The sequence below is a fragment of the Desarmillaria tabescens genome (genome assembly GCF_030435595.1).
Source record: "Desarmillaria tabescens strain CCBAS 213 chromosome Unknown EV420scaffold_2, whole genome shotgun sequence".
NCBI classification, from domain to species: Eukaryota; Fungi; Basidiomycota; class Agaricomycetes; order Agaricales; family Physalacriaceae; genus Desarmillaria; species Desarmillaria tabescens.
The window spans coordinates 238,189-252,646 of record NW_026848301.1 but is presented as its reverse complement, the minus strand read 5'-3'; the positions used below and the strand labels follow the sequence as shown (position 1 = coordinate 252,646).

The window sequence follows — 14,458 nt, the reverse complement described above, 5'->3', positions numbered from 1 at the left end:
AAAAGTCAGTTTGAACATGCCTTCTCCAATGGTAGCCTCATGAATGTCTAGGACTGTCCTTCTCCTATCCTCAACATTGGCTCTCCCTTTGCCTCCTTCCTAGACTTATAACTAGGGCATTTCCATGAATTGGTCAATGATGTTAGGATCATGTGTTTGCAACTGACTTGCACAAATAAGATCAAACAATATCCTGTGACTCGCATTCGGTCAACCAGGATTAGAGTTCACAGGTTTGTCTAGAGGGAGTGACCAATGTAGTTGTATCGAGAGTGAGTTCAGACTAGAAGTCAGGTGAATAAACTTTAGTTCAAGACTGAGGTTTAAGACCTGCAGTTGAGCTACTTATATACAAGTTGAATATGCTAAATATAACTACAAGAGTACAAAATGATGCGATTAAAGTCAGACCTTTAGCATAACATGATTACAATGAGTCTGAATAAGGTAAACAAGGGTAGGTATAGGGGCAAAATCATAATATTACCCCCCGTTAAGGCAGTCATCCTGACTGCTATATACGATGGTGGGTATATTTGCTTGGCGAGCATGCTGTCAAAGGGTAGATAGGCTCCTAGCAGGGTGCTGTTGGGTTTTACCATGTACTTTTCCAATGCTAGAACAAGCGGATGGTTGAGCTTATCTTCCAAGACATATGGCGTTTCTGGTCCCCAATCCAGTATTTCCCTTGGATTGTCGGGATCCCACCAGTCATCCAGCAGATGTGTTAGGAAGGATACCTGTTCAAAGTCTTCAATTGCATCATGGGTGTTGCCAAGGTCCTCTTCGTTGACCTATGAATTTTCTTCCCATGGATATCCTTTCCATTTCACCAGATATTTGGTTATTGTGTGACGTCCCCTCCTTCGTTCTTGATGATCTACAACTTCCTCAACCTCAAATTCTTCCTGTCCATCCATGAGGTCTGGGGGAGGCAGCACGGGTTGCTCTTGGTTCAGGAATTCTGGTGAGTGATACAGAGTGAGCAGGGATTTGTTGAAGCGGTCATGAATCTTCCAGGAGGCAGGGAGCTTCAGTTTGTAGGCAGAGGCCCCATGTTTGGACAGAACCTTGAATGGTTCCACATGTTTGTCCCCTAACTTCTTCATTGGACATGGAAGGTGTAGGTTGGTGGAGTCCAACCATACCCTGTTGCCAGGCTGGTACTCCACTGCCGGTCGCTGATGCTTATCGTATTGCTTTTTCATGGCAGTAGCAGCCTGTTCTAGGGCTTTGGCGGTCTGTTTGTGGATTTTCTGGATGTTCGTCATGAAATTGAGTGCTGCTGGATTGGCCCCTGGTTTGGCAGAGATGGGAGCAACATGGGGCCTTACCCCATAGTTTACTTCAAAGGAGGAGTAGCCCATTGCCGAGTGTTTTCGATTATTGTGTTGGAAGGCAGCAATCGGCAACCAGTCGCTCCAGTCATCTTGCCGATGATTGATGAAGATTTGCAGGTACTTTTTGATTTCCTGATTGGCACACTCTGTCTGCCCATCCATTTATGGGTGGTAAGCAGTTGATGGGTTTCCCTGTATGTGGAGCATGTCATAGAGCTCCTTCATGAACTTGGAGATAAACTGAGGTCCTCGGTCTGAGATGACCTTTTGGGGCATGCCATGTTTTGCCCACACATGGTCCCATAGTATTCTGGCCCACCCGAGAGATGTCAGCATTTCCGAACAGGGAATCAGTATGACCTCCTTTAAGAAGCAGTCAACAACAACCAGGATAGAGTCGTATCCCTTGGAGTCTGGGAGCTTAGTAATCATATCTGCAGATATGTGCTCCCAAGGTTGGCTGGGAATGGCGTGAGGGTGGAGGGGTGCCTGGCGCTGTTGAGTCCTAGTTTTGGTAAGTTGACAGGCCTCACATCTTTTTACTTATCGTTCTATGTCCTGTTTGAGCTTTGGCCACCAGTACTCTCTTTGGATGAGCTCTTTAGTCTTCTTGATGCCAGGGTGGCCAGCCGTGATATGGTCATGGTGAATGGTGATCAGTTTCCCTCTCAAGGCAGCATCCCTTGGCACATAGAGGCGTCTGTCATAGTATATTAGGCCGTCCTCCTGCATTGAAGAGGCTGGCTGTGGGCACCTGTTGAATAGTGAGTGGGCTAAAAGGCGAACCTCAAAAACCCACACACACACTCACACAACTACACAAACTACAATCACCCTCGTAAGTTCTAGGGGGAGCAATTATTTCTAATGCGATCCAACTATACTTCAATATTCTCGAAGAGTTTCTCTTATTCTCGATGCTCTTAGCAAAGCTAAGCTCTCTCAATGAATTCCTAAGTCTAGGAACTTTTACAGGAAGGTCGTTCACTGGCACGACACAACCTTCAAGGCAGATTTGAGTTAAATTATACAGGGGACACTGATCCCGACAGAAACAGAGGCAATACACACTGAAACTTTAGTGAGCTCACTGAAAGGACACCACAGGCAAACACTGACTTAGCCTGCTCACTACACAACTGTATGTAGGGGTTCTCCAACTAAATCCAGCAGGTTATCTCGACTCAAGAACACTTCAGAAGCACTCAGAAACAGATTCAGAAATGGAACTTCGAGCAGAACTGACACAGAACAGAGTGAAACAGAATAGAACAGAACTCAGATTTCCACTTCAACACATTCTCCAAACAGACTTATCACACTTAACAGAACAGAAACAGCATCACTGATTCATATTCACTCTGACTAAGTTCTCAAAAGTCTTATCAAAAGGGTATCTCATATTTCTCTGAGTGAGCTCGCTAATTCTATGCAAAGCTTGAAGTCACAAACTGATCCTTTGTTACAGTACCACCTTCAACATGTGCACCAGACTCCTTCCCATTCTCCTTCATGGGGGGTAAAAGCTGCTTCGCAGCTGTGGGGTATCGAATAGCTTACATCATATCTTATCTTATCAATACACGTGACCTTCATAAATTTCTTGAACCTTATTTTTTTTTTATCTCCCATTATGGAGACTGGTGTCTTTTGCAGTGGCACATTGCACATGTTTGGCTGAAGCTTCCCCTCCAGTGCCAATCTCGCTGCCTTTTGCTGTTCCTGATATTGCCTAGTTGGCTACACATTGTAGTCTACCCATAATTAATTTCATTTTCAGAATAAATAATCTTTGCTCTCATCTCACACCGTCCTCTAAGTGAGCTATCCGTGCATACATTTTAGCATGTTATGCTACACACAACCAAAAAGCAGCATACCTTGGTTAAATCAGATCATAAGCATTCTGGAACACAACAATGTAACAATATTTGACATCTTGGTGTAGGTCCTTCACTTCGGGCATGTTGTGCAAAATCTCCAAAGGAAGTACAACCATCACTATGCCCTTGTCTGTGAAAGCCAGTGGGATCCAATATGTTAAAGACTTTCCAGCACCAGTTGGAGCTACAGTTATAATGTCTTTGCCAGCAAGAACACTTCGAGCTACCTCAATCTGCCATAGACAGGGGCTGCATCTGAACATGGCTTCGACCCTTGCCTGGACTTCTTCATCCTTTTCAGGCATCGTGTGATGTATAGCAGCCATGAGGCAGATGGAGGTAGTGCGTTCTGAGGCAAGCAAGGGAGGCTTCAGCCAAACATGCGCAATGCACCACTGCAAAAGACGCCAGTCTCCGAAATGGGGGGTAAAAAAAAAATAAGGTTCAAGAAATTTATGAAAGTCACATGTATTGATAAGATAAGATAAAAATACATTAGGGTCTCATCATACTGTGAAGCAGTTTTACCCCTCATTGAGGAGAGTGGGAAGGAGTCTGCATGTGCATGGGAACTTGGGGGCTCGAAACTTGCCTTCTATCTACCATAACCAGTCTACTTATACTACAGGGGAATTGGAATTACAAACGTCGCACAGTACCCAGACTCCTACATGCATAGCATGTTGCCACCACTGCTTTACTGAGCATCCGAGTCGGACTTCCCAGTTTTAGTCTCATTTCTATAGTAAGCTCGCTAAACGCATGCCAAGAGGTGCTCTCCCAACACCCACAGGCTTGTTCTCTAATGACTGACAGGTCTAGGCACATGGAACTATCAGTCCTGGCATATGTCATTTAAGGCTTCTTTCTTGGATTCACAGAGGCTTCTCATAGACATGGCAACAAGTGAGTCTTCTAACAATGGGACTCAGAACAATGGGGTGCGGGCTTGTGGACTTCGGCTGAAGCCCATTGCCCAAGGTTGTGCCAGTGATATCTGTCATCTCACTTAAGAATTTCCCCGGATTTTCAGGTACGATGCGTCACAGTTAGTGAGCGCGCTAAGTATTCTCAGTGTCACTGCAACCTTCAAGGTTTTATCTAGCTCCCACGAGCATGCTTGTAAGTTAGAGCCTAAGGCATTGGGTATAGGGTTTGGCCTTCTCATCACACATGCCCATCAGGTACAGTGCTGTGACTAAGTCCTGTTTAGAATCCTGTTGCTTCTTATGCCATAAGTTATATTCCCTATCATTGCACTGTGTAGCATTAGTGTCGATGCATAGTTTTAGTCCGCTCACTCACTATATCTCAGTATACATGTAAAACATGTTAGATTGCAAAATTACATGCGTAAATAGGCTGCAGTCACAACAGCATCATCCCTCGTGGATGGTGGAGTGATGCTTCAATTCCCTTGTCCCATTTTGTCACATCCCAAAGTGCCCTACAGAGGTCTCAGTGTATCTCTTCTTCTGTCAGCATTATTATGGCCCAGAGCATCTCCAGTTTGAGTATGATGACATCCTCATTGTCCCCCTTTCCCTTGGTCATGGTCGGCTCTTCTGCTGAGCAAGTCCACCTTCTTGTTTGCTGTTCCTAGCTTGTGATGTAGGGAGAAGTGATATTTGGCCATTTCCGAGACCCACCAAGCTTGTCTTCGGTTCAGCTTTTGGGGTTTTTGGAAGTATTGTAGGTTTTGATAATCTGTCCAGATCTCAAAGTCCTGCTGTGCACCCATGAGATAGTGTCTCCATTCCTCCAGTGCTAGCATGATGGCGAGGAGCTCCTTGTTATAGATCTCATAATTGTGCTCTGTGGTCGTCAAGGATTTGGAGAGAAAGGCTATGGGTTGCTGCTTCCCCTCCTGTTCCTGCAATAGAACTGTCTCAATAGCCCCTTCACTAGCATTGGCTTCCACTCGAAACTTTCCATGCCTAGTGGGGATGGCTAGGATTACTTCCTCCACCAGCCTTCTCTTGATGTCCTGGAAGGCATCTTCCTGTTCCTTTCCCCAATGCCACTCCACCTTTCCGGTTAGCTTGGTGAGGGGTCAAACGTGCCTGCTATAGTTTTTGATAAATCTCCAGTAGAAATTGGTAAATCTGAGAAATGATTGAAGTTCTTGTTTCCTATGGGGCTGTGGCCATTGGGTGATTCCAGCCACCTTAACAGGGTCCATGCATATGAAGCCTTCACTGATGATCACCCCCAGGTATTCCATTTCCAACACCTTGAATTCACATTTTTCTGCTTTCAAGAAAAGGTTGTTTTTGTGTAGAATCTCCAGGACCTCCTGTACAACCTTTTGGTGGTAGGCAAGGTCTTTGGTGCAAATGAGGATGTCATCTAGGTACATGGTGATGTCTCCTCTCGCAATCTGGTCCTTGAACAGGTCATTCATCATCCATTGAAATGTCACCAGTGAGTTGGTAAGCCTGAAGAACATTACCATGGGTTCAAATAGTCCCTGGTTGGTGTGGAAAGTGGCCTTCCATTCGTCTCCATCCTTGATGCAAACATTGTTGTACCCCCAATGTACATCTAGTTTGGTGAAGTATTTGGCCCCCTTAAGCTGATCCATCAATTCCACAATCAATGGGAGAGGATACCGATTTTTGATGGTGATCTCATTGAGCTTGCGGTAATCCTGTACTGGACATAGTTTGCCATCTTTCTTCTTTACAAAAAAGAAGGGGGAAGCCATCAGGGATTTGGATGGTCATATATGTCCAGATTCCAAGTTTTCATCCAAAAACTTATTGAGCTCTTGTTCCATGGGATTGAGAGGGTAGACTTTACAGTCTAAGCTAGCCTGAGCATTTGGAATTAGCTCTATGGCATGGTCCCATGGCTTCCAGGGGGGAAGCTCGTCGAAGTTCTCCTTGGCGAAGATGTCCTGGAAGTCCTGGTAATGTTTAGGCATGATCTCCTCAAAGGTCTTTTTGGCTTTCCCTTCATTGGCCTTACTTCCTGTCACTCGTACATGAAATGCTTCTTGGAAGTCTATTACCAGGATGGTGTCGCCCTCTTCTACTTCCATCCCCCATTGTTGTTTGGGATCCTCATCCGGAAGCAGGAATGGGACCTTTCGACATGTACATTGGACAAGGGACACAGCTCCAGTCTTCCAGTCAATGATCAGGTTGTGCTGCTTAAGCCAGTCATGCCCAAGGAATATAGGTACTATCCCCAGATCTACAATGGCTAAGTTGATTTTCTCGTGGTGGTCCCTGATCGTTAGCCGCAACTCCACTATCTCCGTGATGTCCCTGCCCTTGTTCTGACTCCCGTCTGCATTGTATACTGCCTGGGCCTTGGGTAGTCAGACCGTGTTCAGCCCCCGTTGTTGTACAAAGGCCCGGTTAATACAGCTCCCCATGCAGCCACTATCCACAAGGGCCTTGAGGGTGTGTGTCTTGCCGGTATCTAGAGTTTTGATCTGGGTCCTGATTGTGATGCTGTGTCCCTTGCCTCCTCACATGTAGTGTGGGGGTCATCGTAATCCTTCCATCCAATCCAGGCATTGCTCCTGCTGTTGGTAGGTCTCCTTTGAGGTGCTCTGGATGTCTAGGACAAGGTCCCCATCTACTTCGACAAGGCATTGGAGGTGCACCCACATGTTGAGGGTGGCTATTTTTCCTTCCATTGTCCTTTCTTGCCTTATTTTCCTTCTCACCCATTCTGCACTATGTGGTTTGAGCCAACCTCTGTCCCATTTGTCATTGTAATACTCCTCTTCTAGTTCCTCCTCATATTCACTCAGGTACTCCTCTGTGGACATCCCAGGGTCTTCCCTGTGTTCCGGCTCTTGAAGGCTCCACCAGTAGCTGTAATCATCTTCCGCATCCAGTACCTCCTCCATAGTTACCATGTTCTGCTTCCTACTCGAGATAGGTCCTGGTGACAGCAGTTGGTCACCAGGCAGTGGGGCACCCTTTTGCGGCACTTGGTCGCTTTTAGTCCAGGTGGAGGAGGAGGACTTGCTGTCCTCTGTTCAGCCCTTGTCATCCAAAAGGGTGTTTGTGTGTGGCATTGTAATCTCCCATGTTTCCCATTCCTCATTCCTGGACCCGACAGTACTCCTGGGAACCTGAGATGAGTGCACACATTTTGGCTCACCCAGGAGCTCTGCATTGTTTGCTGCTGCATCCTGCATTCCTATGGCTACTAAACGGGAGGGGTCCCTTGGGTTCATGGCCTCAGCTGCTTACTCCACGGCCATTACCCATTCTTTCCCATTGGGGCTACTGGGCCCAGTCTTTTCCTGATGAGGGGGCCTCTCTGTTGCATCCAGAACTCTCTCCATAATGTCAGGCAGGGTCTCGTCGATGATGCCTGGAGGTTCATTGCTCACCGTGAGGCCTCGTGACTGTGGGCAGTGGGAATCCTCTTCTATGCCTTTGTTTTTTTGCGACTCCTCAATCTCGTTTTTATGGCAGATGCGTGTATTGTTGTTACATACTACAAAAATATTTTTAGCCCCTTCTGCAGGAATCGAGGGTGCACCACTAAATGAAATTAGGTTTTTAGCCAACAAGCATTTGTCACTAATGCTGCTGGCTAGTCTTTTACTTCCTCCACCTTCAATGTCGATGCTTCTGCTTCTTCTTCCTTTCACAACTCTTCATACAATGCATGGATTTCAGCATGGGAGAACTTTGGTTGGTCCTTGACCAACCAGGTGCTTTCATCCTTCGGGCACTTATTGTCCTGCTTCTGATGTCCCTTGTGTCCACAGCAGAAGCACCACCCCTCCTTCCAGAGACGGTGAAGAGGCTCTGTGCATGCCAAGCTAGAAAATGCACTAGTGTATAAACGGCCAAGGGGGGAGCGAGACATGCTTCGACACCCCTTACCCGACAGAGAAGACCGAGCCCCCACACTCGAGCTTCAGGGCGAGGATCACCGAGATGGTGAAGGCGAAGAATCCCTTCGGGAAGAAGTGCTTGGACGACTCGGCATCCCTCCAGATGATGGAGACAACCGAGTCGACCCCAGATTTACCATCAAGTATTGGACCGGTGTGGATGGGTCCTGGGATGACACAACATGGGGCGACGACAATGACTCCAGGGAGCCATCCATCGCCTCCACAGAGTTATCTGCAGCCATCCCAGGGTTTGATGACAACGGGGAGCGCCTCTATCAGAGGGGAACAAGCAGGTTCTACATCGACGTATTCAATTGAATCGTCCATGGACGAACCAGGCGAAGAACCACCTTCGAAGAAGGTGAAAACCCGTTCCTCCCTGCCCGGGAACGAGGGGAGATACGGGGAGTACCCGATGCAGGAGGACATTGAAGAGATGAATCTCCCGAGCCGGAGTGGCATGACGCTCCAACCTCTTTCGGGTCATACACCCCTGACGGAACCTACAGAGTGGAAGGACCCCCTTCCTGGTGGGACGACGAGTCCGTCCATGAGTCGGACTTTGTTTGGCCCTCCCCCCGACCCAAATCCGAGGTCATCCCCCCAACTCTCTTCACCATCGCCGACCTTAGAGAGTTCGCAGAGCCTCGCTTTGCCCACATCTCAGAGACTTCCACCAATGATGCCATCGAAGACAGACCCAGCAGCGTCGTATTCACCGAGTACTCGGACAGTAATAATGAGGAGCTCCCCGAGTACTACACCCACCCAGGATCCCCGATTAGTGGGGGCCAGTGGGTTATCTTCCCCGGAGACATGCCCGAGGGAGACAGGCTCCTCAACTGGTTTGCCGGAGACCAACCCTTTCCGGACCCTGTCATCCTCCCGAACTGCATCCCGAGGGAGCTTGACCAGACCTCTCCCCATCCATACCTCTACTGCAACTGTTCCATCTGCCATCGCCTCAGAGCCCTGGCCACAGTTGAGTACAAGGGAGCAAAAAACCCCGACGAGCTTGAACCCTTCCTTGCACCAGAAGGAGGGTTCCTACCTGATGGATACGATGGAGGTTTCCTCCCTCCCCGAGGGCTATGGCCCTGGATCTGGAGATGTGAGGACGCCCTGGAGATCTGGGATGAGTACTACTGATACTTCTGGGGCGTATGGCAGTGGAACGATGACTGGGATGCAGGATATACGATATTCTCCAGGTACCAAGTCATCGGTTTCCCACCCGATCACAATAACAGGTCAGATCCCTGGACCAGAGCAGGGATGGTCATTGAACAATGGCTCCAAGAGGATGAGCCCCCTCCCAGTAGAAGCCCCTCCGATGATCCACCCGAGTTCGTCCAAGGCTCAAGCACAGGAGCTCACGGACCGACAAATATATGATCTAACATGGCAGCAAATGTTAGAATGGACTAGCAGACGACTACGGTACAATGTAAATTGGACTGTGTCTGACCAAGGACAGGCATATAATGCTGCAGGACTAGGTTCTGAACTAGAGGACAAGATACTACATACCGAAACGTGGTATCATGCCGCCATTGATTGGAACAAGATACATCCCGACCAGCCGGTAGCGCCAGGGAGGCACTATGGAGAGGACTCGTTCCCTAACCTGGGACTTGTAGGTCTGGAAAACCCCATCCTGGACATCACTTGGGTACCTTCCAGTGCCTTAGGACTGGAAGCAGCAGGAGGAGGCACCTTCCATGCCCGAAGCATGGCCGGGGAAGCCTCCCAGTCAGCGCCGACAGGAAAAACAGGTGGACCAGCACCCACGGCCCCTGGTGGAGGTGGTGGTGGCCCAGGAGGACCAGGAGGAGGTGGTGGAGGAGGACCTCCACCAATACCGCCTCGACCTCCAGCTCAACCGCCATCACTGCGTAGTGATCAAAATCTCCGGTCACTACCACAACCCACCAATCCCCCTCTACCACCTGATCCGCCAGATGGATGGGTCATCCCTGATGGACAAGCTAACCCCTGGAGAAACGTAAAACCGACGTTGATAGAGGTCCCCGACAAATTCTATGGGAAGGCCAGCGATTTAGATCGCTTCTTCGATCATTGCGAATACTACTTTGAGGTCTTCACCCAATACTTTGCGCTTAATGAAGCATATGGGTATGGCCCGAGTCGAGTAGTCTTTGTGGGCCACCAATTTGGCAGAGAAGCGAGGTCCTGGTGGGTCCATCAGCAAAGATACTACAAGGACCCACACAGTGGAAGACATCGCCTCCCCTCCTGGGAGACCTTCCAGGAAAACATCCGAACACGTTTCCGAGAGGTAGCAGAGGTCCAAATTAAACGACTACAATGGAAAAAACTGCAACAAATGCAGTTTAAAACAGCCATCGAATTCTTTGAAAGATTCAAACAATTGGCTGTGGAAGTGGAACGCTTCGACAATGACACGGAAATGGAAGAAGTCATCGCCCTTGCAATCTGGCCCAGGGTCAAGGAGATCATCATGGGTGGAGACAACATGCGGCCTACCACCTACTGGGAGTGGAGGTGCAGGGTCCTACAAATGGACGAGAACTACCAAGTTCATCTCGCTCAAGGCGGGAAGTATCCCAGCGGGACCGCTGGTTCCAAGCCCGGAACAGCGGGGGGCTCTTTGAGTGGCTCGAAGGGTAGAAGGGACGCCACTGGATTCACCTACGGTGGTGAAGGCAAACCCATGGACATTGATCGTCTCAAAAGAGAAAAGCGATGTTTCTGGTGCGGACACACCGGACACCAGGGGCGGGACAATAAATGCCTGCCCAACAAGTCGAAGTGGCTGAAATTCCCAAAGAAAAAGCCATCGACTTTCGCAACCCGTCTCCAAGCCGTTCTAGCAGAAATAGAGGAAGAAGACCTCGCTAGCTTGACAGAGATCGAGGAAATAAAAGAGACGCCGGCATAGGACTCTGCGATTCTACTTCGTTGGCTGGGGTTTATCATGGTGCACCTTATGACATGAACATTCATACTTATGTTGTATCTGTAGATACTTGTAACAATACATCGCATTCATCTCGCACTATGAAGGAATCGCAAAACGAGAAAGGTGTATCAGGGGATTACCACCGCCTGACAGGCAATGAACCCCAAGGGTCGGGCACGAAAGAGTCGGACCCGACTAGCAGCTCGAGGCCATACCAGTGCGGGACGGATCTCGATCAGATGATTGAGGATCCAGAAGCAACTCTCAATCGTTCAATCAAGAACCTGGAACGAGTTCTCGATCAACAGATCAAGAGTCCAGGCATGACCAGGAACAAAGCCCAGGATCAACGGGGCTACTCGTGCCTGTCCCCTCCACTCAACGCTTGCATAAAAGCAGGAGGGGGACCCTCGAACTTGCCCTTCAACAGCGTACATGGGATTTCCGCTGCTTTAACTAGCAATGAACCCCATCAGCCAAGTCCTAATGCTGATGGTACCTGCTGTGTCCAAGCCACTGCAAATACCCCTTTGGGGCACATGTACGATGCAGAGGAGTCTACCGGTTTGACAGGCAACCAAGGGTGGAACCTTGGGGGTGCGACGTCGTTGTCCCCTGCAGGCGACGTCTGCCATATGGGAGGTCAAGATGAGGACTACATAGTCCGACTCCCAGGAAAGTCGCATATAGTGGCAGTGGATCCAGACGATGGTGAACTGGCATCTCCTCCGTGCATCAAGGTTCCCCGACGACAGACCACTTTGGTGATGGTGAGGTCAGGGAGTCCAGGCGAGCCTAGGGACGAAGCCGAGGGCTGGTGGAGCCCAGCGGACCTGATGGTGGACTGTTGTAAAGCCTCTGAAGATAACCCAGCACCACACGTGGAACCAAGTAAAAAGGATAACCGAGGAGTGGCCACCTCTACCCTAGAGGACACCGGCCGAAAAAGCTCAATCGCCCACAAGGATCAAGCGGGCCGCACAGGGGAGAGAGACTCCCCATTTCAGGTACGTCTCCCCCTTAAGGATGGCACTAACAGTGGAGACGATCCTAGTTATTTAAAGAGTTTATGGAACCCTCCAAAATCCAGTGAAGTCCCAACTAACCCGAGTGGGTGTCTGCACCGAGGTGAAAGGGAACTGACCGGTCGCACGGTCATAGGAGCAGGGCCTTTGCGGCCTATGGATTGCGATGATGAGAGGAAGACCCTGATACCGCCAACATCGGTGGAGTACTCTCAAGGCTCCCAATGGCTAAAGCCCTTCGGAGCTGCCTGGACTCGGCAAGCCATGCGACTCGGCAAGACCCCAGGAGAGAAGATATCCCTTCTCAAACAGTGGGTCCACCCCCGATGACAAACGGAGGTGGATGAGCCGCTGGTAACCGACTTGGAGCACCAAGTCGGGGAGTCCTATCTGGACAAATACCGAAAGCTGGAACATATGGACCAGCTTACCAAACCACCCCAATATGTCTGCAGAGCAAAGGGACAAAATATCATGATCACCCTACAATTGGAGACCTTTGATACTATAGCCCATCACTCCACGAAGGCCCTGATCGACAGTGGCTGTACCGGAAGCGCTATTGACTGACAGTGGACCCATGATCATGGTATTACCACACATAAAGCAGCTCACCCCACTCCGGTCTATAACACGGATGGTACTCGCAATAAGGGCGGCGACATCACCGAATTCGCTGAGGTCCGACTCAAGATTGGAGACCACAGCAAATGTATTGAACTAGCAGTCATCGACCTAGGAACCACACCCATCTTCCTAGGACACGACTGGCTACAGAGGCACAATCCACTTATCGACTGGAACATGGGCTCAGTAACTTTGGCATGCTGCGACTGCCGCAAGGTACCGTTCCGCCTCCCAGATGAGGATCCAGAACAGCAGTGGGGAACTGAAGTCGAGGAAGGGGATACCATCCTCATCATAGACTTCGAAGAAGCCTTTCACATATGAGCGGTGGGGCATAAAGCCAATGACTTAGCAGCCAAGGCCAATGAGGGAAAGAAAGTGAAGTCATTCGAGGAAATTGTTCCCGAACATTACCGAGACTTCATCGATGTTTTTGCCAAGGAAAACTTCGACGAACTTCCCCCTCGCAAGCCTTGGGACCATGCCATTGAGCTTATCCCCAATGCCAATGCCAGTCTAGACTGCAAGATATATCCCTTAAACCCAAAGGAGCAGGAGGAATTGGACAAATTCCTTGATGAAAACCTGGCCACGGGCCAAATTCAACCCTCGAAATCCCCAATGGCATCTCCCTTTTTCTTCGTCAAGAAAAAGGATGGAAAATTGCGGCCTGTACAAGACTACCACAAACTTAATGAAATAACCATCAAAAACCACTATCCTTTGCCGCTTATCTCTGACCTTATGGATAAGCTAAAGGATGCGAGGTATTTCACTAAGCTGGACGTCCGTTGGGGATACAATAACATCCGAATCAAGAAGGGGGACAAGTTCAAAGCCGCATTTTGCATGAACCGAGGGCTCTATGAGCCCATGGTCATGTTCTTTGGATTAACCAATTTGCCAGCCACGTTCCAGTGGATGATGAATGATATCTTCAAAGATCTCATTGCTCAAGGAAAGGTCACCATTTATTTGGACGACATCCTCATCTTCACCAAGGACAAGGCGGAACACCAAAGAATCGTGCGGGAAGTCCTGAGGATTCTGCGCAAGAACAAATTGTTCTTGAAAGCGGAAAAGTGCAAATTCAAGGTACTCGAAACAGAGTACCTCGGGGTCATTATCAGTGAAGGATCCATTAAAATGGATCCAGTAAAAATTGCTGGTATTATGGACTGGCCAGCACCCTCCAAGAAGCAGGAACTACAATCCTTTCTAGGATTCACCAATTTCTACCGGCAATTTATCTGGCACTATAGCGCAATCATCAAACCAATGACGAAACTCACAGGAAAGGACCCTTGGATGTGGGGAAAGGAACAACAAGAGGCATTTGAGGAACTCAAACGCCAATTCGCAACAGGAGTCATTTTGGCGATGCCAAATGACTACAACAAGTTTCGCATGGAGGCAGACTCCAGCGAAGGAGCAATCGGGGCCATCTTGTCACAGGAACAGGAAGGGAAATGGTGCCCGATCGCATTCCTATCGAAATCCCTTTCCGTGACAGAATGGAACTACGAGATTTACAACAAGGAATTGTTAGCAATAATGATCGCCTTAGAAGAGTGGCGACATTATCTTATGGGTGCCCGTCAAGATTTCGAAATCTGGACAGATCACTCAAACCTGCAATACTTCCGCAAACCTCAGAAACTCAACTGCAGACAAGCGCGGTGGGTTACTGAGTTAGCGGAATACCACTTCACACTCAACCACAAGCCAGGAGCGTCCAATAGGAAGGCCGACCTTCTAAGCCGGTG

The 14,458-nt window shown here is 48.9% G+C and overlaps 1 protein-coding gene across 1 annotated transcript; it reads right to left on the bottom strand.

Moving 5' to 3' along the window:
- Nucleotides 1-3,282: 3,282 nt before the first annotated feature.
- EV420DRAFT_1240685 (uncharacterized protein) lies at nt 3,283-3,513 on the bottom strand (the record flags this gene model as incomplete). Its single annotated transcript, XM_060466631.1, has 1 exon — nt 3,283-3,513. A coding segment is annotated over one exon (231 nt), but the record flags the coding sequence as incomplete, so codon positions are not given.
- Nucleotides 3,514-14,458: the final 10,945 nt, after the last annotated feature.